General features: G+C 32.6%; 1 protein-coding gene across 3 annotated transcripts in view; it reads left to right on the top strand.

Moving 5' to 3' along the window:
* Positions 1-2,955: 2,955 nt before the first annotated feature.
* The window catches only part of LOC111507021 (neurotrimin), a 404,616-nt gene continuing 382,325 nt past the window's right edge, over positions 2,956-25,246 (top strand). For all 3 annotated transcript variants that reach the window (XM_074171642.1, XM_074171641.1, XM_074171640.1), the window contains exon 1: positions 2,956-3,095. In XM_074171642.1, the coding sequence (XP_074027743.1) occupies positions 3,011-3,095 (85 nt within the window). In that variant the 5' untranslated portion in view covers positions 2,956-3,010. The remainder of the gene's footprint in view (positions 3,096-25,246) is intronic.

The raw sequence follows: 25,246 nt of genomic DNA, 5'->3' as shown, positions 1-25,246 counted from the left end.
TTCTTCCATTGAATACATTGAGGCAGCTTCACATATGAACGTCCTTCCAGTGGACTGTATTTATTAATGTTGACCTCGAGAAACAATATTTTTTCACAAGTCCAACCTGAATTATAAAAAAAAAAATATTACTATTCAATCTTATTGAAATTTTTAAAAAATAAATACCTGAGTCACGATCCTGGAACTCAGTCGTTTGAGCCACAATTACATCACGGAATCCATCAAAAACAGCATTCAAATCTGAAGATTGGTCCACTATTTTATTTTGGGAATTAAATGACTTCGTGTCCCTCGAATCATCAGTCTGAAGAATATAATTTCCAAAAACTTCCATATTCACCTTGATGCTTTTATGGATCCTGATGGCTGATTCCAGTAATTCAATGACCTTCTGCCTAATCTTATTGAAAAATGACATGTAGTCACTGGTTACAATCGAACTCTCCACCCTGTATGTAGCAATGCGGCAATTGAATGCATTCGTTATAATTTGAACACCGTCAGACAATTGAACACATGCATTATTTTTATGACTCATGGTTCTTCGGTGAGAATTCACTTGGGTCATAGGAATTGTCACATTACAACAATTGCACGTATACATAGGTGTTGCATTATCCACTCTCACCCGTTTCACTGCAGGCCCTCCTTGGCAACTCTGGAGCTGATGCCGACGAAGATTATCACTACGAGTGAAAGATTTACCACAGTCACAGGAATACATTTTATATAATAGTTCTCACTAACTCACTTGATGTAAACTGACATAGCCATCACTCGTACGCTTCTTAAATACACTCTGATAGGACCCGTCAAGACGTCATAGCCAACCCCACTTCTCAACTACATGCGCCAAGATTACCTCCCAACTGAATGCGATAACAGATGTCGATATACGAGCAAGCAGTGGTCGTTGCGGTCTCGGAGAGGGTAGACGCTAGGCAAACAGTCCTCGGCTGCCGTTGTGTCACCATCGATAGCGGGGCTAGAGCGAACCTTCATCGCTTCGGGAGAGGTGAGGGCAGACCGATGAATACGCATTACTCTGCCACACGTCGTGGAGTGAACATGTCGCTCTCTAGCCGTTGAACGGTTATTGCTGTGACGTCACTCCACTACTAACTTGGTGCCCTAACACCGATGGAGCATTTATTACTTGGAGGATCTTCGAAGTATGCAGACGTATGTTTGTACATAGACAAACAAGCACATGATGAAACCCTGTACCGTGCATTCTCCTATACACACACACACACACACATAAACACACAAAATCTCATATGAAAAAAAAATCTGAACGATCCATGCACCAGACACTTCAAGGTCACAACGCCTTGACTTCACTGCACAACAAAAAAACTTCACCAAACAACAACCAATAAAAAAAGCAATTAATACGTCATAGTGGTGGGGGGAGGCCGAGAATCAGCTGTAAACAACTACTAAGGGGTAAAATTTGATTCAGATAAGGAGGGGCTATATAAGAAAAACACCCTTGAAATTTGGAAGTAGGGTGCCTAGGTATGTTGAATCAGTTAATTCTCAAATTGACCATATGTATGTCAGAATCACTGCTTGATGAACTATATAAATAACTAGGTGTTTTGATTTGAAGAAACTTAAGCAAAAAAAAATTTTATCAAATAATGGACTGTGTACCTCACATTTTGGTCGCCATATGGTATACAGCATACGAATCGCATGCAAGCATTTTGTTTACTTTGTAACTTATGCTTGTTATATTGCAGCAAAAAAATGTAATGCCCGAACAACAATACTGGGTGTGGGGGAAACTAAATGTTTTAACTAACCTGAGTTCATTTATTCTGATAAGTGATACTTGAATTTATATAGCGATTTGAGTTTGGAGAATGATACTTTGAAATTGTTTGTCACATATTCATGGAAAGACAAAGCTATCTATGGTTATATACGCCAAGATTTTTAGCACTATCTAATCACTCAATGTCTGCGTTATCGAGAGTAAGCCTAAAGTTAAACTGAGTATATACTATTTGTCTTTGAGACCCTATGCATAAGACCAAAGTTTGATTTGTATTGATTTTCAGTCCAAGATTCTCCGAGTATAGGAATGTTTTGTGCAAATATGTGTTTATATTGGCCATGCAACTTTCTGTATCGATGTTATGAGAAAAAAAATATAACTGTATATCATCTGCGTATAGATGTACTGATCATCCATTCAAGAGAAATGTCATCGAATCCTATGAACTTGAGCTTGCTGATGAGTAAATCGGAATTATCCAAATCAAAAGCGTTACTTTGATCAAACAGTATTTAAATGGTGACTTTTGATTGATCTCGTCGATCGTCGATTATTTTCAAGAGGGTAGTCTGTGTTTCATGTTTTTTGCGGAACCCAGACTGCTCGTACGGGAATATTCGATTTTCTTCAAGAAAAGCTCTTATTTGACGGAAAAGATTCTTCTCAAATATTTAAGAGAATGAGGGCAAAATTCTGATAGGGCATAGGTCACTGAACGTGGTACGTGCATTGTTTTTCGGAATTGAAATTATATCAGCAACCTTCCAAACATCTGGAAAAATACCCTGCCTGAGCCTAATTCATTCAACATTTGAAAAATATTCATTTTGAATTTTCTCAGGTGACGACACTACGCAAAAATACGCAACTTTGAATGTTTGGCCGAAATGGCTCAAAACATTCGAATCAGGTCCTGTTTGCACGTCCAACACGATGAAAATCAATTCGAAAACAATGATTCAAAAAAAAAAACAAAAAAAACCAGTTCCAGGTCCATGTCGAATATTTCACCCGCTGTGCGCTCATTGAAGCACGAAATTTGAGTTCTGGTCCCTCCGTTTCGTTATCTGCTAATGCAAGTGTATCCTTTTAAGAAATCAAAATTCGGGGCCTGCGCGTTCCGGCTTCTGTTCCGGAATCAAAAACTACCGGAGTCGCGACGCTTCCAACTCCGAAGACCGACGTCAGTCGACATGCGGCAAGGGGTAAACGTACAACTCCATGGAGCGAACACGTGGAAATGTGTTGTCGGTGGTTGCGATATTTTCAGTGACGATAACTTGGTGTACGACTGCTTCGCTATTAGGTATGACACAAAATGGCCCTAGGTCTTGATATCGCAGCACTCCGTAGTTGTAGACACATGTTTGAGCATGATTTTTTGAAACAAAATGTTCAAAATATTTTTTTATTGACACGATTTGTTGTTTCTTTATTGAAAAAAAAATTTATGGACGAAAAGTTTTGAGAAAGAGATCCTTTACGTTTTCTGATTTTGCTTCATCACTTGGAATCTGTAAAACTTCCAAAGAAATGAAGAAGGAAAAACTTGTGAATGAAAACTTTATGTCTAGAGATATGTAAAACAAGCGAAGAACTCATAACGGATGACAAATAATGACAAACTGAAGACAAATAAAACTATACAGAAACACTATTTTTTTTAATATCAACATTGAATAACGCCGAAATCGCGTTTTCTCAGTTAGTTTGTAGGTACATCATATATTGTGGCACAGAATCGAAGTCTACTGAAAGTTATTGAAAATTTATTTATTGACAATTATGATGTCACCAAAATCAGCATGTTCAACTTTTTTGATTTGATATTTCTGCAAAAGGTTGATCCTAGAGTTAATGTCGTCTCGATACTTTCAGAGTTTATTTGGAAAATTCAGAAAATCACGTGAATTTTGAACTGGTTTTCAAACGGTTATCAGTTGCTCAATATCGATAAATATTTGAAAATGGTTCTGCTTCAAAAACTTTTTTTTTAATAATCATGTTTTTTTAATCATACTATTTCATTACATATTTCAATTCTACGCGAGGCATGAAATCTTTGTCCAACCATTACATGTGAACATCATTAAAATACAAATATTCTCTAATTTTGTTTAAATATGTAAAAATTAAACTTTAATAGGAACATACGTGGATGAATCTTCAATTGATTAGATGTGACAAACGATATTTACTGAAATGCGCAAAGGGAAAGTAAAGAAGTGAAGTTGTTAGTCTCAAAAAATCATTGTACAAGTAATATAATCAAAATAGCTAACATTCGAAGTATAGATATGTCTCCGTTTGTTTGAAGGTGATTGACAATGTTTCATGATGAATTTCGTTACTTCGGATTCCCATCGTCTGATATTATATAAAATTATTTTAAATTCCTGAAAAAACCAAAAAGGAGAATTAAAAAAAATAGCTGAGAATAACAATTATTTTGTGCAATGAAAACCTGAAATGAAATAACAGTGAAAAATAAATACAAGTAAAAATAGGGCAATTGAACAGAAAATAAAAATAAAAAATTAAAATTTCATTCATTCCAAGCCGAGTAAATTTACGACATTTCGATTGTTAGTATCTACAATCGTCTTCGGGTGATGACTGGACTAATTCCTCTGAGAGATAACTATTTATGGGTCATTCGAGTACTTTCACTCATCTCCGCTTTCCTTTTTCCATTTCACGGGTTTAGTAGGAGATGACCGTTTGGCTAGAGTTGGCCATTTTTCGCTTGATTATACATTTCCATATGTTGCGTATCTCTACACTAGCTTGGCTGAATTCATTGTTGGACAACATGTATGAGGCTTCTTCAAATTGCCTCCTGAACCAATGTTCCTCCCTGTAGATAATCTCCGCTTGGGATTACTCGATGTTATGTTGATGGGGCCAAACATGCTCTGCTATTCCTGATTTGCTGGTTTAACCTCGCTGTGTGTGTTTTTCTACTCGGCAATGCGTTCTTTCAGGGAACGAATGGAAGTCCGAACTGATTGAATTCATAAATATGTCTCATTACAAATCGTTTAATTAAAAAAACAAAATTTGGAAAAAAAAACTAGTGTATCATCAGAAGTATTACATAAATAATATATTGTGAATTTCAATGAAATAAAAATAATGTTATACGATAATACTTTCTGAAATATTTCAAAATTTATTTATGTGTCATAATCATAGATGTTTTCACTCAGTGTTAAATGTTGAAAAACAAAAAATTTTAATAACTGAAAGTCTTCGAAACATCACTTTGTGAATTTGTAGTGCAGTTGAATAAATATCAATATGAGCCAAGTATAATTCTATAAAATATACATAGAGCTGACAATGAGTACGATAAATAATACCGAAAAGTACCCTGAGCTACTCTTTTGAAAACGAAAGTTTTGAATTGATCATATTGGGATAACTAACGTGTTGTACGACTACTATCCAGGTCTTGATCCTGCTGGACTTTCTAGATGAAGGTAAAATTTTGAGCATGCTGTTCTTGTGAAATATGTTTGAGTATTTGCTAAAAATTCAATTACTATTATTGGCAAAACTTGACAAAATTTATCCATTTTCATTACGGAAAATAATCAAATAACCAACGGATTGCCTGTTCCTCAACTCAGTCAACAATCAAGTAGATTGTTATACTTTGTCACTTATGTTGAAAGTAATTTAAAAATTAGAGGGAAATTGCAAACGAACGATTGTTTGGTTGCAATCCTTGATAATTATAATAAACTTTGTCAAGGTATTGGAATCACTTGTGTTTTAGGGGTGCACTTTCGTTCTACTGATCACTATCTAGTTCCTAGATATGTTATTTCGGTTATATTTGTTTATATTGCATTTATATGGTATATAACCAATGTTTTTCAGAACATGTGACATTCAAAATTTTAATTTTTATAGTAGGACTCTAGACATTTTTTATCAATCTACTAGCTTATATTCTGATTTTAAGCACTTGACTATGTTTTTCTTTATCAAAATTTTCACATAAGCTTTGTCAATAAGAGTTTCTTCTTTGGACAATAAAGCATATTTATTATTATTATTAATCAATTTGATGATTTCTTGAGATGACAGTTAAAAAAATTCCAAGCTTTTTTCTCCCATTGTTAAATTTTTTCAGGGCCATCCAAACTCTGTGACTTTGCCAATTTTTTAATCAGATCACTATGTAACGATGACACAGCTATATTCTTCGGAAATTCTCAATATCAATTCGAATATATTCCATTCAAAATAAGTAAAGTGGAAGAAAAAGTGAAAGTTTTCTTCAGATTCTTCTCTGCACATTTCATCAACTATGAGTAATTCATTAATAGATACCTTGATGTATTCATCATGACTGGTTAATCCATTTCATCATCAATATCTTCATCATAGACCAACTTCATGGGTTGAATAATGTTCTTTGACTCAGTTATTCCATAGGCACAGAAAATATGCTTGGTCTAAAAAAATGGTCTAAAAGGCAGCACCATCTGAAAATAATTAACACTTATAACTTACAATTAATGCTAACGAAGTTAGTATAATCAGAAGGTAATCACAACTTAATTACAGCTAAAATTTAGTTATCGAAAAATTTGTTCAATCAATCTCTCGATGATGCTGGGTTTTTTCTGATGTATGAAAAAAGGGTTCATTAGATGAATGAAGTTTTTTTTTAATACTTTCAAATCGTCACAAACATCGCTACGAACTATCCGCTTTTTATCATTTCCGTTACCCGTTTTGTGGTTTCAAAAGTTTTTTTTGTTTGTGCTCGGCATTCAATGAAGTTGACGAAGGCCGTTTTTGTCTGGTCCTGAATGTCGAAGGTTCTGCCGGCGAGACTGTTGTCAAAGTACTTGAAAATATGGTAGTCGATTGGCGAGAGGTCTGGGGAGTAAGGTGGTTGAGGCAGAACTTCGACGCTCAATTCATTAAATTTTTGGACGGTGATTTGTGAAACGTTCGCACTGGCGTTGTCGTGTAGCAGGATCAAACTTCTTTTGTTGGCCAGTGCCGGCTGCTGCTTACGCAAATCAAATACCGAAAAGATCAGCTGTATTGTGGAAATTCTATCTATTCTGGAGCTTATTTGAATAACGTTATTATTGAATTCTGGAAAATTTCGATTGATTCTGGAGCTATTTTGGCGTTATTTGGGGAAATATGCCATTGTATGCCATTGCCATTGTTCATGCTGTACAAGATGACGTTTACAGATTTTCACGCCACCGTTTCGTCTTCGAGTTTACTTCATAAAGACTGAAAATGGACTGGCGACAGTTTCACTGGTGAATTCGACTATTTAATAATAATAATAATAATAATTTTTATTTGCATTCAATTACATGGTTCAATATAAACATGAAAATATTTCAGAAAGGATGACAGAAGAAAAAAAAAGTATATATACACATACATTATATATATATATATATATATATATATATATATATATATATATATATATATATATATATATATAAATATATATATATATATATATATATATATATATATATATATATATATATTATATATATATATATATATATATATATGTATTTCAATATTAAATTCTACAAAAAGGATTTGAAGCTTTATATCTTCTCAAAATAAAGGAAAATTAGTTGCATCAATCGAAAAGAAAAAATATATATATATATATATATATATATATATATATATATATATATATATATATATATATATTTTCTGTCACTGTCACACATAAAGTCCGCAATATATGGGATTTTTTTTGTTCATCTCTTCAAGCAACTTTTGATATCTCCATTAGATTGTGACCGATGACCGATCAAGTGATTTTTCTTCTCTGTCAAATTTGACATTATTTCCGAAAAATGTTCAGAAAAGCAGTTATTGCTTGAAATTCCGAAAATCGGTAAAGAGAAAAGATTATTGTTTTTTCATTTTTTACCCATAATAATAATAATAATAATAATTTTTATTTGCATTCAATTACATGGTTCAATATAAACATGAAAATATTTCAGAAAGGATGACAGAAGAAAAAAAAAGTATATATACACATACATTATATATATATATATATATATATATATATATATATATATATATATATATATATATATATATATATATATATATATGTATTTCAATATTAAATTCTACAAAAAGGATTTGAAGCTTTATATCTTCTCAAAATAAAGGAAAATTAGTTGCATCAATCGAAAAGAAAATATATATATATATATATATATATATATATATATATATATATATATATATATATATATATATTTTCTGTCACTGTCACACATAAAGTCCGCAATATATGGGATTTTTTTTGTTCATCTCTTCAAGCAACTTTTGATATCTCCATTAGATTGTGACCGATGACCGATCAAGTGATTTTTCTTCTCTGTCAAATTTGACATTATTTCCGAAAAATGTTCAGAAAAGCAGTTATTGCTTGAAATTCCGAAAATCGGTAAAGAGAAAAGATTATTGTTTTTTCATTTTTTACCCATATACCAATTTTTAGCTCTCTAGTACAAATTTAGTTTTTTTACAGTTTTTGAAAATTTGACATTTGCCGATTTCTCAAATTTAGCCAAACCTCAACAAAGTTAGTGCTTTATGCCTAACTCATCTTTCCAACGCATTTTTATTACCAATTGCAATTCTAAATACAACTTATTTCGCAAAAATTTAAAACACCAGAAAAATGATGCAAAGTTGATACAGTTTTTAAAAACAGATAAATATTTCACTTTATTTCTACTTTTTGCGAAATAGCTTGATACATAAGCATAATTAAAAAACAATATCAATGTAAACTCAATAATTCATTCTTTACTGCACTTTTCAAACAGTTAAACTTTGATTTACTAATTACGAAAAATTACAACGCAATTAAACTAAGGGAAGGAATTATACGAAAGTAATTTCACATTTACTAAATATCTTTTATGAATGAACAAAATCACTTCAGAAATCAATTTAGATTTTGTTGCCTAGAAAACTAAACCGTAAAAAATTCTAACAAACATCTGTTAAAATAAAGTTATAATTTAAATTAAGAACACTAAATCAAATCGAAACATATGCCTAAACCATGTAAATACCAATAGAAATACAAAATAAAAAGTCACATTTCGGTGTGCCTTCCACCATGTTCAATGCAATCAATTGTCCTTTTTGAAACATCTTCAACTGCATTCTTTATACTACGGGGTTTCGTGCTTACAACACATTCTCGAATAACTGCCTCTAAATGGTTTATATCTCGAAAAGGTCTTTGCTTATACACCTTTTGTTCCAAGTAACCCCACAAGAAAAAATCTAGTGGGGTTATATCAGGAGATCTAGGCAGCCAAAAGTGTTCCATATTGCGACTGATTACTTTGCCCCTAAATATTTCCAAAAGACGCTCTTTAACCACCCTTGTAGTATGAATAGGTGCACCATCACACTGATACCACACAACATTTCCTACTTGAAGGGGCATATTATCCAAAACTTCAGATAGTTCGGTATTCACAAAGTGTAGGTAGTCCGCACAATTTAAATTATGTCTAAAAAAGTATGGTCCTATAATTTGATCGTTTAATATGCCACACCATACATTCGTCTTAAACGAATATTGATCTCGACATTCGATTACGAAATGTGGGTTTTCTTTTGCCCACCACCTGCAGTTTTGCGAGCTCACAACGCCATTTGAAGAGAATAACGCTTCATCTGTCCATAAAATTTGATAAGGAAAATGATAATTTTCTTCTTTTTCCCCTTGAAACCAAAAAGAAAAATACAAGCGCATATCGAAGTCCCTTTCTTTTAATGTATTGATAAATTTCGGTTTATAAGGCGTAAATTTATTTTTGTGTAAAATACGTCGTACACTCTTTCGGTTAACATCTGTTCTATCTGCAATATCTTGAATACATGTTTTTTTATGTTCTACGACATCCGAACATATTTCAAATTCCACTTTTTCAGTATGTCTAGAAGGCTGATGTGCTTTTCTAAAATTACTCTCAGCCGAGCCAGTATATTTAAACTTAGCTATTATCCAACTAACTGTTGACTGATGAATATTTCTTGCAGGATGTCTGGCATTGAAAATATCAGCTACTTGTCGGTAACCGATATTCTTGCCGCATATTAAAACGATTTCAATTTTCTCTTGAAGATTCAGCATTTTCAACAACACACTAAACAACAAATAAACTATTTTAAATCTAAAACTGATAAACACTATTTTGAGTTGTTCAACAAATGTCATATGACAATAAAATATTTTGCTTATTCAGTTCAGTTCAATTGTTTCCACAGTACCCTTAGTTTAATTTCGTTGTAATTTTTCGTAATTAATAAATCAAAGTTTAACTGTTTGAAAAGTACAGTAAAGAATAAATTATTGACTTTTCATTGATATTGTTTTTTAATTATGCTTATGTATCAAGCTATTTCGCAAAAAGTAGAAATAAAGTGAAATATTTATCTGTTTTTAAAAACTGTATCAACTTTGCATCATTTTTGGCATAATTGTTTCTGGTGTTTTAAATTTTTGCGAAATAAGTTGTATTTAGAATTGCAATTGGTAATAAAAATGCGTTGGAAAGATAAGTTAGGCATGAAGCACTAACTTTGTTGAGGTTTGGCTAAATTTGAGAAATCGGCAAATGTCAAATTTTCGAAAAACTGTAAAAAAACTAAATTTATACTAGAGAGCTGAAAATTGGTATATGGGTGAAAAATTAAAAAACAATCATCTTTTCTCTTTACCGATTTTCGAAATTTCGAGCAATAACTGCTATTTTTAGAAATAATTAAGAAAGGAATGCAAAATGGAGTCGAAAATAATTTGGAAAAGTTCAAGGTAAAGCTTCTTCAGAACAGAGAAGTTTTGTAAGGTGGAAGCGAGATATGACCCCTATGAAGTAAATTAAGGTTATGAATATCTGTCCTATATTTTATTTTATTGTAAAGATATGGGGGACACTGTTTATTGATTACTGCATGAGTTAAAATGAAAAGATGAAGTATTCGACGATCTTGCATTTTTAACCATTTTGTGGATTTCAACTTGTGAGATATTGGATCATATTTGTGAATATCGTAGATCAATCTGAGACATGATTTCTGAATTTTTTCTATACGATTAATATCGTTATGATCGAAGCATGGCCCATATAGAACGTCACAAAAGTTAAAGTGACTCCGGACAAGTGTATCATTTGATGTTTTTTCAAGTGATTGTGAAAGAACATGTCTATGAGGGTGAATCATTTTCAATGAACAATAAGCCATTTGAAGACAAGAGTTAAACTAAACAAGATCAACACGGATGACAAAAAAAAGCAATAAAAAGGAAAGTGTTGCAAAGTAGTAGCAGTGAAAGTAGCAACGAAGAGGATGTTGTCTATGCCGAAAGTGACAATTCTTTGGATTGGGAGGTTGAGGAAGAAACGAGGTTCGCCGAAAATTATTCTTTCAACGTGGATGATTTTATCGTCGTTAAATTTGCGAAAAAGAAAATAATCAGACATTTTATTGGGAAAATAAATGAAGTCATGGAAGATGGCGAAGTCGGTGTCAAGTTTTTAAAAGAAGTTAATGACAGTTCCTATCACTTTGTTTTTCCTAAGATTGATGACGTGGCTGATGTCAAAAAAGGGGATATAGTACTCAAAGTACCTCCACCTCTTGATAATGCCGGGACTGCAAGAGTGAAAGCTTTTTTTCATTTAATATTGATTTATCACACCTACTTCAAATGTTTTTGTATGTGTCCCTTTCAGCCCCAAATGTGTCCCTTTCAGCCTCAAATGTGCCCCTTTCAATCCAGTGAGATGTGTTGAAAGGGACAAATACAGTGGTTCATATTTGCCAAATTTTTTTAATAATAACTAATTTTTTTATGTTTTTTATAGTAAAAATCCTTTTCCAAATGTTGTACCAATTATAATATTAGGTTCAATAAACGTAAAATTTATTGATATTGCTTATATACATATTTACCCTAAAAATGTCCCTTTCATGGCACCTCTCCCCTGTATCACCCAACCTCCTATGCCATTGAAAAAATTGGAGGAGGTACTTGCTGACCGCAGGGGTGTGAAGTTTCGGGTATGATTTCTATATCAAAATTTATCCCTCTAGAAATATAAATTGATGTATACTTGAAATTTTCGATTACACATCCGTTTCTGACTTACAGGGGGGGGTTGAGTTTTCGTTGGAACCCCCTGTATATTTCTTTCTATATTGAGACCATCCGCATCATTTAAAGTATCTGAACAAATCATTGTTTTGACCAAAAATTTCAAAGTAGGAAGATTTTGAGAATACTTGTTTACCTCTCAATAGAAAAAATCTGAAAAACTGAATTTACACCACTCCAATACATTCATTATAGTCATAAGGCAAAAAATCGTACACACAAATAGGTCGAGAACACGTGAATATGCGTATTATTACTCTTTTGAAAAACGAAAACCCTCAGAAGTTTAAATTTGTGCGAGCTAAGGTTTTGATGAAATCTTACCTTTTCAATTACGATTTCTAGCACGGCTCAAACGAGACGCAATGGAAATGAAAAAATTACTCATTTGAAATTGAACCAATATAAAGCCACCTCGTTCTTTTGTTACCTTTACAATGTCAGCTAACTCACGCAACTTCATTCACTATATGATCATTTATAACGTTTTTTATTTCATTTACAATGTTTTTGGCATTACTGATTCATTTGGACGTCCACTGTGTTCTGCATCATCGGTGTTTCTACGACCACGTTTGAAGTCAGCAAAACCAACGTTCAATTGTTGTTTCTGATGGAGCGGAGTCTATATAACATTTTTCAAGCAATTACTTCGCTTAAACGGTATTTTTTTCCCATCAAGAAGCAGTGTTGAATTAAAACACGAAATTGTTTTTATCCATTGTTTTGAAAATAACAAAAGTAGTGCACTCTTACCACAATAACTCACAAACTCACAGCTTTCTTCTGAAGATTAGTACTAACTAAAAAAGCACTTCAGCACATGTAGTAGGTTGTGCTTCATCAATCAATGCTTTCAAAAATGCTCTGGACAATTACTGGAATTGTAAAAACTAAAATTCAGTTTCGTTTTTCGATTTTTACATTTTTTCTCTGTTCTGAATTCGATTTGTATAAACGGCTTTGCCGCCTAACATTCATTGAATAATGATAATAATAATGAATAATGAATAGTTGTTTCTTTGGCAGAAATTTGTCAGATTATCCTCTAAAGCAAGTTGGGAAAAATACTTATTTAGAAATGTAATTACTAATATTCATTGAATTTATACTTCCGTATCCATTGTACGTGTTGAATTAATCATTCAAATCTTTTCATTAGAAATTTAGAAAATGAGTTTCTCATTTTATCCAAATACTCCAATGATTCAATGATACCATAACAAAAACTTTTTTAATGAATAACCTTCTAGTGGTGGTAGTAGGGAAACAGCTATTTTCGCTCTAAGGTCTTCTTATTGAAATTCTATGTTCCCAAACAATTCAATATATTAGTTTTCAGCGATAGAAGGTGAGTACCTACCTTATGTTTGCAATATTTCATTTTTGTGATTTCAATCGGCTTGTAGTTAATGTATGAATGATCTGTTCGTTCAAGCTTTCAAGGCCTTCATTATTTCTTCATCAGGATTTTTTTAGTTATGAAGAAAACAACAACAAAAATTTTCGAAAAAGACTTTCTCTAATACTTTTTCTGAAACTGTCGTTTCTATTTTACCAATAAAACAACTGTGAATATTTACTTTAGTGTTTGGACAAAGTATGAATTGTTTTTTTCTGGCACTTCTGTGAGAAATGACTACATCTTTGAATTCTCTACTCGTAGATATAATTAGTTACAATTAGGACATGAAATAAAAAATGATCGGGTTCACCGAAATCAGTACTCAGATAAAATTCAATAGTTCGGACCTCCATTGTCTGATATGATTCTGATGTGTTTGAAATCTCTGAAATAATGAATAAAATTAAAATGTACAGCTACAAATGTCAATTATATTGAGTACGTAGTGAAAACGTGAAGTGAAGTTACAATGAAATAAAAATAAACGAAAAATAAAAAATTGAACGATTACAAATGACATTGAAAAAGTTTTAAAAGTTTTCAAACCAAATTACTTCACGACGTTTCGGTTGTTGGTATCCACAATTGTCTTTGGGTGATGACAATTGTAAATGATGATAATTTTCAATTTTTTGCTTATTATTATTTCATTGTGATTTCATTTCAAGTTTTCATTGCTCAATATAATTGATATTTGTAGCTCATAATTTTGATTATATTCTATATGCGTTCATTCAGGGATTTTATACCACATTAAAATCATATGATGATGATAATAATAATAATAATAATGATAAGTGCCAAATTTATTGGAACTATTCGTTCTCCACCCTCAGGCTCATTCAAGCTGATAAGCCTGATGTAGTCTTTCTCGATCTCCAGAGCAAAACGGTATTTGTCGTGGAGTTTTCAGCTCCTGGCGAAACGATTATCGTCAGAAAAGAGCAGAAAAAACGGATTAAATATCGACATTTTCTCTTCGATCTCCACAGACTATCCAAATCACTCTGTCGAAATGGTTGTTCTGAATATTGGAGTCCTTGGTGGAATGATGCCCTTTCTACTCTCGAATCTTAAAACCATACCGGCTTGCTGCAATAAGGCAGAAATCTTAGCCGGACAGAAGCAGAAGGCTGTCATTCTTGGCTTACCGCGCTTGCTCAGGGCACATGATCCTCGGACCCATTGATCACCTACCCCACGGTGTGGGGAGTGGTCATTGGTTGATAATGATGGCGCGCCCTCCCGAAAGTATCGGGGCTTCGGTGATAGGGCTTGACTAGCGATACTTCGATAAAAAAATAATAATAATGATAATAATATCGTCTTTATTCTTTCATAACAAAAACAAAAAACACAACATAACTTATATATTCAACTTACAATTGAAATTATATAACAGAAAATGTTCTTCCACTCAACCCTGTAAAGGAAAAAAATAAAAAGAAAAAGAAAAGAAAAACAAAAATAAAACTATGATTGTTTTATATAATGATACTATAATATAAATACGAATAAATAAATTAAATAAAGAGTTTACTTCACCTATTCCTTACAAGATATCAATAATTTGATTAAATTTCAGTCCAATAAATAGTCTTTATATTTAGTTTTGAACTTTGTCAAATATAATTTTTTTGAGCGGGTTGGGGACAGAATTATACTTTCGACAAATTTGGTACCTGAAAGACCACCTGAACACTTCTTTTTTTCTTTTGGCATTGCAATCATATTTTTATATCGAATATTAAGGTTATGAATGTCCGAACGATATGTTATTTTTCTATAAAGATAGCACAAAATCTCTTCAACACTGATCTTGATTTGATCAATGGGCTATCAAGTGAACATAATTTGAAAATTAATCCTAATAAAACAATGATGATGCACTTTGGATCGCAGAAGAATCGTAAATTTGCAGAAAACAATTTCCGTTCAGAACTAGGTCATACTATCTTGACTCCTGTCAATACAGCTAAAATCTTAGGAGTCATGCTTGACACTGATCTTATATTTACTAGTTATGTTAAAAATTTAATGAAAACAGCTTATATGTCATTGAAACTGTTATACTGTAATCGTTTTATTTTGAGCCAACCTCTAAAAAGAATGCTCTGTGATAGTTTAGCACCAAACTACTGTGACTTCATATATGGGCCATACTTATATGATTCAGACAAAAAGTGCAAAATTCTTGTTGCCGCCTAATTTATGGACTTCGTAAGTATGATTCAATTTCTGAAGCCTTTAAAAACTCCCGCTGGCTCAATATGAAAAACCGTATGATTCATCATTTGGGTTGTTTTGTCCATAAATTGATCACCCTTCCCCATTCTTATCTTTTAATACAAAAAATAATTCTGCGTGAACATATTCACTCAAGAAACGTTAGACATAAAAACAAATTAACTATGCCACAACATCGCACTGCACAGTTTCAGAGATCATTTCTTTTTGGTGCTGTAAAACTCTATAATTCATTGCCTGAGCAATTGAAGAGATTCAATATCAGGAAATTCAAATACAAATATAAAAATCATATCTATGATAGTCAGTAATGTCAACTTTTACTTTTTAGACAACAGATCAATTCAATTATTTATCAACTATCTTTAAAAGGTAATCACAAATTATTATTTTATTTACGGTTCTCATTTCGTGGTACCCATCACTGTTAATTGCTTTTATTTTTGTATGTTTGCGTGCATTATGGAGTGGTGCTTGTTGGTTGAGTTAGAGTAGCTTTGAGCTAGACTCCGCCAAGGAGTACCAGAATCTCCTGTGAACTATTTTCATTTTCAAATATATCTTTGTATTGTTCTTTTTGTATTATCAATAAAGCCGATTTATTATTATTATTATAAGAAGATTTTTTTGTTACGATTATTTTATGGAAAAAACAGACAGCTGAAGTAACCTTTTCACATAAAAAGGCAGAATATGTCTGCTACCATTAATGATTTTCAGTGCAGAATAGGCACGTTGTAAGAGTTCATTTATACATTTTTCGAATCTCAGGTCTATATCCATCAAAACACCAAGAAGCATTTCTTCACTAACAATATCTAGTGGCTCATTTCGAATGCAGATATTCACTATGGAACAATGAAATCTTAGACCAAAGATCATTACATTTGATTTACTAGGGTTTATGAATGAACAGTGGTACGTTGCCAATTCAACCAATCTATTTATATCTGTATTGATAATGTCACAAGCATTGTCTACCATTTTCTCCGGGTACCATCAGCATATAGATATTGGACCATGGAAGTCCGAACTAATAAAATTCACCATGATACATTGTCAACCACTCTCAAACAAGCACTCAACTATTTCAACCACATAAGAACATACACTTTCACGGTCATGGTCACGTTCAGAGACGCAACTACTTCTATATTCTTTTGTGATCAGTTTGTGCTTCTGTGAAGAGCTGTTACCACTTGTAAACATTTTTCTGACTCAGAGTACAATCACCGTATGCTACTATCAACATTTCGAGTGTTTTTGAGCACAAAATAACATTTTTACATAATATCCTATGCAAATTCTTTGATCAATTTTTTTCGATAGCAGAAAATCGCGGAAAACGCAAAACATTTCTAACTTTCATGCACCTCATCAACAAATTGAATATGCAAAACAGGTAAAACTGTAAAAATTCAGTCGACGCGAGTGTACCAACATAAAAAATTAAAATAGCGCCGACATTTGTTGTATTTTCTTGACAGACAAATTTTCATCACGAACAAGGTGTAGATCTGTAGGTTTTGGTGATCATTTTGTTTTTTTTAAGAACTCCATGTGTTTCCATTAATGTATACAAATAACAAATATAACATTATTATCATATAGGAAGTGAACTGTCGATCGTCCTAAAAAAATGTCTCTCTTGTAACTCATTTGTTATTCTACAAAAGCGTATTCCAGGCAGTGGTTCCTCCACAATTTGCTCCTTAGAGAATATGCTCCGAAACTGGGGATACAATGTATTCATTTGTTCAGTTTATTTGGAGTTGTTCCGCCAATTGCTTTTGAAGATGTTTGGGAAATTAGGTTGTTATGTCTCTTAAGTGAATTCAAATCCTCTTTATTACGCCCTCCCAAGAAAGATTATTCAGATTACCCGTCCAAATATAAACTAAAGAACACGTTCTTATACGCCGAAGCGACCCTCAGTTATCCCGGTAATGAATGGTTCGGTAAACAAATATTTCAATTTGTGAGGTCGTTTGTGGAAATATTAGCCGATTCGAAGTCTAGAGCGTACTCAAACAATCCTTTAGGAGTTAATTGCTCTAGTTTACTCCGCGTTTTATTGTCTAATTGTCGTGGAAAGAGTGAAAGGAAATCGTTTCAATTGTTCGGATGGGAAGGTAGAAAATAAAATGCCTCAATGAAAATTCACAGAATTGTTTGCAATTAAAATAATGAATGAGTATGGTTTGTCGAAGAAATTGTGGCTCTGACATTTTTTCTGACATTTCCCAGTATTCTCGTTTATAGGAATTTGTATGCTAATACATTCACAATAGCATGAGAAGTCAAACACAAGTGGTGTAGCAACCTACAATCGTTATACACACTTCAGGGGCCTATTCATGTTTTATTCACAATATTTTCGATAATACTCACTCGTTTTGTAATCCTATATACTAACTGTTTAATTTATTTGTTATATTATTTGTTAGTGAATAAACATTATTATTATTTTCATCTTAAATAGTTCTAAATGAAAGTTTACGGTAGGATATATCTACCTCTTGTGTGGCGGCCACTATATGCAAAACACTGAGCCATGAATATAATCAAATTGGAAACTTTTTTACACCGCACATTTTAGAATATCTGTCAAATTCTTATGAAAATTGATACAATTGTCGTTTCAAATATTTAATATTGATAAACTTTTTCTTTTACATTGAGTAATTTGGACGACTGGTTTGAACGTCATCACGATAAGATCAATTTGACACCACGCAGTAAGCCATTATGCGTCGCGTCTACTGTAGGACGGCGGGGGAAGATGCGCGGGGGTAGAGGGGCGGTTTAAGCAATGAAGCGTCATCATCGAGAACGCGACACGAATGCGGGCAGACGTCGTTGATGGTTGTGTTAGTTTGGCGATGTCTTAGTCGCTGTTTACCCTATGTGTTATTCCAGGTCATGATCTAACTATATACTTACCGACATTTGAATTATTTGAGCTCTTTAGGCGTGAAAAGAAAGTGATTCTTTCAATCTTTTTTATTGATGTTATTTAATATTGTATAAGTGGGTACCTATTGATTGATTGATACCCTCATATTAACGCACAGCTGAAGGTACTGAACATAGAATTTTGAAATATGCAGGTGGATTATTTGTATAGCATGAATAAGCATCTAGAAAGGGAATCAGGAATTTCCACATCAAGGGGAAAAATAGGAGTTTCAAAATTGTATTGGATTTCGTCAGTTTTGAAGTTGGAAACCTGAAGTATTGGGTTGATAAAAAACTATTGTAACTATTTGTTTGAAATGATCTTTCACAAAACTTAATGTGACAAATCAAATTCAACGCGAGTGAATTCGCAGGCAACAACTAGTAGAATATATTGAAAAAGTTGTAAAATTTTGGTGTGAAAATATTTCGAAAAACAAATCGGCTCATTCCAATAAGTATAGGAGCTAGCAACGTTTTCGAGAGAGAATTTCAGAACAGTTGGTTTTTTGATATGCTCTTTCTTGCTCTTTCGGTTAGAGTCCGGGCTACCTGGCTGGCAGTAGTGATTGCGTTTATTAATGCGCATCTTACCTGGACAGGTAAAAACCCTTAACTCCAAAAGAATTTTCCAAAGCGTAATTTTTAGTTTTTTGCCTTTAGATAGATCCACCACACATCATTTTTTTTTATTGCCAGGCATTTACGTGCCATACGCGATTTTTAATTTTTCTGTAAATAAAAAATTCAAAGTGTTTTTGAATGTCTGTAATTTTTATATTATGTTCTTCAAATATGAAATAATCTGAAATTAATTTGCCAAACGTTAATTCGATTGTTAAGTATTAAATATAAATAAAAAAGTAATGAAAAGTATTGAGGTATAATGCCTGTTTTTAGAAAAGGCAAAGTTAGACCTTTTCAAATGTTGGAAAAATCGAACGAATAACAACTAGCCTTTCAAAATATTATTACGAATGACGAAGAAATACTTGAAACTACCTTTGTAACCCTTGACAAGTTTATTTGTCAAATGTATGGAGTTAAAAGTTCTTCGAATGTTAATGATGTTCGATTTCATCTATTTTCAAGTACATTTCAGTCTAGAAAATCCGATGAAAACTTTGAAAAAAAATGTCGAAACATTGACTCATCCAGTTTGCCACCCTGCAAAGCAGAATTGCTCCAACATTTATTAAGGGTTCGTTATGTGATTGAGCTATGGAGAAATGCTCACTGAAAACATCCGACATATTTATCTCCAGTTGCTTCCGGTTGGACCATAAACAATAATAAATATGTTATTATTCAAAGTAAGTATTGAATAGAACATTAATCGATAAAAACTGCATTATTATATAACGAACAAAAACAAGTACAGAAATTTTAATTTTTTTGTTACACATTATGGAATATTGAAAGACAATGACAATTCCCAAAACGATGACTTAAATAATTCTGACAGTGAGAGGGAAGATGATGATGATGATTTTTGAACCTTCCTTGATACAGTTTTCATTCCATTTTTTTTTCAACTTATGCTTATTCAAATTATATTTTCATTTTTATGTTGAATTTTTTTCATTCCAACATGTATTTACAAGAACAAGTGTAAGTAATGTACTTTGGAATTATTTCCTGTCTCATTCTTGAAATTTTTTTTATACACTAACCGATACGCTGCCGTCGCTTTCTATCTCTCTTGCACTTCAAACTGTCTCTCTCTAACCACAAGCATCATACCTCAATACTTTTCATTACTTTTTTATTTATATTTAATACCAAACAATCGAATTGACGTCTGGATTATTTTATGTTTAAAGAACATAATATAAAAATTACAGACATTCAATAATACTTTGAATTTTTTATATAGAGAAAATGAAAAATCGCGTATGGCACATAATTAACAACAATTAACATGCCTTGCAATAATAAAATGATGTCTGGTGGATATATTTGAAGGAAAAAAATTAAAAAGTACGCTTTAAAAAATTCTTTTGGAGTTGAGAGTTTTTACCTATGTAGGTAAGATGCGCATTAATAAATGCAACCATTATCGTCAGTCAGATAGCCTGGACTTTAACCGAAAGAGCAAGAAAGACAGCATATCAAAAAACGAACTGTTTTAAAATTCTTGTTTTCCAAACGTTGCTAGCTCCCGTACTAAACAGGATCAATACTAACAACTCTCAGATGATCATCTATTGAAAGAAGGCTTATTTTTTTCCAAAAACTGATATCTTTTAAAATATTTACATTTCAATATAAACAGGAATTCAATAAATTATCAAAGGAAAGATGAATAATGAACTAATGTAAACAATTCCCAAAAATCAGAATAGTTGCTTTGCCCTATGAACATTGTTCTTCAGGTATCATTCAGCGATGCATCAATCATAATTAGAAAGATGAAGATTTTTTTTAGAAAGCATTGAAAAAATCAGTAAAATGACATGAAACGTCTCGAATTCGAACTCTAGAATGATAATTCCCAAAAAAGCTCTTTTCTCAGAAATAACATTAATCCAAAAGTGAATGAAGCTCGACATTTCAATTATCGGTTTCTTTACTTTCAATTAATCATATTCATTTTCATGTAACTATGATTTTGTTACCTAAGTTTACATTTATCCAATCTTTGCAAATTCAACAGCCCAATTTTCAATAATTGGCTATTAGAAACAGTAAATTCTATGTCAATATGAAACGCTAACCGAAAATTAGATATGTCGGCATTTAGTAGAATATCCAAATCAATGTTGAAGAAAATCAATGAAATGAGGCAGAATATACTGTTTGTAATTCATTCTATTTAAGAGTTCCGTGTTAGCAGTTACATGTTAATGTAAATTTTCACGAAAAAGTGAACTCATGGAAGTGGTTGCAATTATGACAACTTTTCACAGTACTGCTTGTTGCTTGTCACCTATGAAGGGAAAAAGTCAGAAACACTTCTTCATTGTGATATGAAAAACATTCGATTAGACTCACTACAAAATGGGAGTGACTTAATTTAATTTATATGTCGTTTTGACCAGTTATAACACTAATCGTCCAATTCTGTACAAATTCATTATTAGTTTCGATAAAGGATCAAGATGAACCTCTCGATGAAAAATAATCAAAAACCATTGTGAGGTTGACACTAACAATCGTAACGTCGTGAAATAACTTGGTTTGAAATCTTCTTCAATTATTTTATTTATTCTTGAAATTTTTGCTTGGTTTCATTTTTATTATGTTTCTTTCTATTCAAATAGCTTTCATAAATAACAGGTGATATTTCTCTAAAATCTTCATGTACTTACATTATTATGCGTTGAATATCACTGGAGTTATATCCCAACACCAAACCATTATTTTAAATACCTCTTGAAGATGATCACTTGATGATCATCTTCAAGAGGAATAATCAATCTTCCTCTTGATCACTGGGTGATTGAAACAGGTGTCGGGTTGTTGAAAATAACGTGATAAAGAAGAAGAGTAAATCTTCCATTTGAAGATGATCTCTTCGTTATTGATACACGTGTCGAGGTGTTGATAATGACAGTTTGGTTATTTTTTCACACAATTTATCACATTTATTCATTTCCTCAGATTTCTGAAGATCTGTTAAAGAATAGATCTTATGCGGAGGACGCAACACAGGAATGTAAACTTGAGGTCTAGGGAAGCGTCTTTGGATGACTGAAGCTCGAGCTTCAGACAGCATCCCCAGTTCATATTCAGCCATATGTTTCGAGACAGCACGTACTGGTTCTGTTTCTGGATTTGGATCAATTTCTCCAGGTTTCAATTTTCGAGGATCACCAACCTCTTCACCTTCTTCACAACCACCAAAACTGTATTCTCTTATTAAATTACACAAAACTACCTACAGTAAAAATCTCAGATATTCTGATAAAATTGTTTCAAACCTACACCAATTTCAAGTCGAAATTTAGTATAAATGATTTTTGTCAATTAGTGGATAATATTTAAAAAAATCATCACTGAGAGGGAGGTAAATAATTCAATAAATTACTTTGAGTTAACAATTTTGAAAAATAACAATAAAGATGAATTTGCAATTTTCCACAAACCACCGTACACGGACATTATCATCCATAATTCCTCCACATACCCTCACCAGCATAAATTTGCTGCATTCAATAGTATGCTTCACAGACTGTTCAATATTCCACTGTCTGAGAGTAATTTCCAGAGAAAGCTGAGTTTGATCAAACACATCGCGGTTAACAACGGTTATAAGGTAGACATTATAGACCTGGTCTACCCAAATTCAAGATGCGATAACGTCAGTTATAGGACATTGTCATATTTGGGTGAACCAACCAATAATATTGCCCATTTTTTCAAGAAAGAATGCGTAAACGTAGCTCACAGAATGAATAATAATCTATGTAAATTTATTAAAAACAATAAAGACAAAACTTGTCCAAAACTGTACATTGGCCAAACAGGGAGAACATTTTCCCAAAGAATTAAAGAGAAAAGAAGTAGTTTCGTAAATAGTAAGACCAATTCCACATTTGCAAACCACTTTTCAGCAAAAGGACATGTATTCATTCATGAATATGATGTGTTTATTTAGAAGAGAAGAGTTTTGAAACTCTCAATCTTTAGAATATTTAGAAACCAATAGATTCAGAAATTCGAATAATTTACTGAATGATCAATTAGAATTAAACAACTGGCTGTTACTGAATATTTTTTCAAATGTGGAAAATGTGACATAAGCTCAGGTAATTTAATTCATTACAAACTTAGGTAAAAATCAGGTACTTGAAATGTAGGTACTTCAAATTGTAGAATAGGGTATATATAGCATTGAATGTGTAGAATTTGTTAGTAAGACACGCCCGAAGGAGCCATTATATGGCGAAACACGTGTTGCGTTTTGTAAAATTGTTTAGTGAAAATCTCACAAAAAAGTGTTTTGAGAATACGTCCTCCACCTTTCCCTCCCTTCTGGGATTGATCCAGTAAAAACTCATATCTTACCAAGCACTGAGCTGCTGTTCTTTCAACAATCGGAGCAATAGTTCTTCATTGCGTTGACATAAGCTTGGCCAAATGTAAAAATTTCTCTTAGACGAAGGTTTCCTACACGTTGAAGTCAATCGAGTTCGAGACACGCTGCTGTTTGGGTTAGATCTTTCCTACATTGATGGAAGGTAATACTCGAAACTGGTCAGTAGGTGATCTACTCTATAGATTTCAGCATGGTCATGCTGCTGAATATACAGAATATACAGAAACAATATCATCTGCTATGAAGTATCGTGCATAAATATCTGTCGGATGGAATTCAATGACCAGCGTGGTATTAGCTGGGAAAGTAGTTGTTTTCCTGCAGATATTGACCAGAACCTACTGTGTAGGTACTTTGAGAGAGAAGAATGTTTCGGGATTCTATTTCGAAATATTAATCTCTTACAAGTATGTTTCTCTCCTCGATACAGCCTTTGGACTTGATTTCCAGAAAAACAATTAGTTGCATTTTTGTCCCTCCTCGACATAGGTTTGAGAGTTAGTTGTTAGAGATTTGGTATATGATGTGATCCTTTTCTGTTTGGAGCTCGGATCATGAGATGTATCGTAGTTAAGACTTCATCTCAGATGAACTTGATGATATTCTAAATAGATTTCCATAGATTTGTGGTGTGTTCAATTTTAGGGTAGAAAAATTACATCAGATACGTAACATATATTGAAGGGTAGAAGAACTTACCATTCTATGACAACGTATCCAATAATTCGTAGACACTAAGACTACATTGTTATCATTTGTATTGTGACTACATTTCTCTGAACACCATGTTCCACAACCTTGTGAAAAAAATTACCACGCCTACGAAAGGATTGAAACGACATCGCTCGAACTGCTCTCCATGACGCTTATCAACTTTGATGGAAGATTGAAGGCTCCTCACGAACGACAGCTCTCAGAAGTCGCAACTTGTGTGAGCTTAGAATTAATGAGTTCTCACCTTCCAACAAGCTAGGGCAAGGTGTCAAATGAACTTCATTCAGTTCACATTATCAAATCGATGTTCTTCAGAAAACCGAAGTTTTGTAAACTTCCGGGTGTGAATCTCACGTTATTACGTTTTTTGAATACGTCGTTGTAATGGATTTTATTAAAGCATTGGTTAAAGGTAGTTGATAATTTTTCATGGTGAATTTCAGTGGTTCAGACTTCCATTGTCTGATATGATATGATTTGTAATCTCTGAAAAAACAAATGGAGAAGAAAATTGAATAATTCTAAAGAATAGCTGAAAATAACGATTGTATCAGGCAAAAAAAACTGAAAATTAATAACAATCGAATGAAAATCAAGCAGAAAAGTAAACAATTGAAATGATATAAAACTTTAAGTTTGAGAGATTTCATGTCAAGTTACTTCACAACGTTTCGATTGTTATTATCCACAATCGTGCGTAGTTGGACAACATGTATGCAGCTTTTTCATCAGTTCGGACTTCAATTGTCTAATAATATATAAAATGATTTGAAATGCATAAAAGAACTAGTATAAATTGAAAATTTTTGTATTGGTATACGTATTCGTATTGGTTCTTTAAGGAATTTCACACCATTTCATATATCATTTTATCAT

This window comes from Leptinotarsa decemlineata, unplaced genomic scaffold (assembly GCF_025532065.1).
Source record: "Leptinotarsa decemlineata unplaced genomic scaffold, Ldec_3_MD MMD2_tig00000026_RagTag_RagTag, whole genome shotgun sequence".
In the NCBI taxonomy this organism is placed as follows: Eukaryota; Metazoa; Arthropoda; class Insecta; order Coleoptera; family Chrysomelidae; genus Leptinotarsa; species Leptinotarsa decemlineata.
Note: the sequence above shows the minus strand (reverse complement) of the source record. Positions and strands in the feature narration are given on the sequence as shown.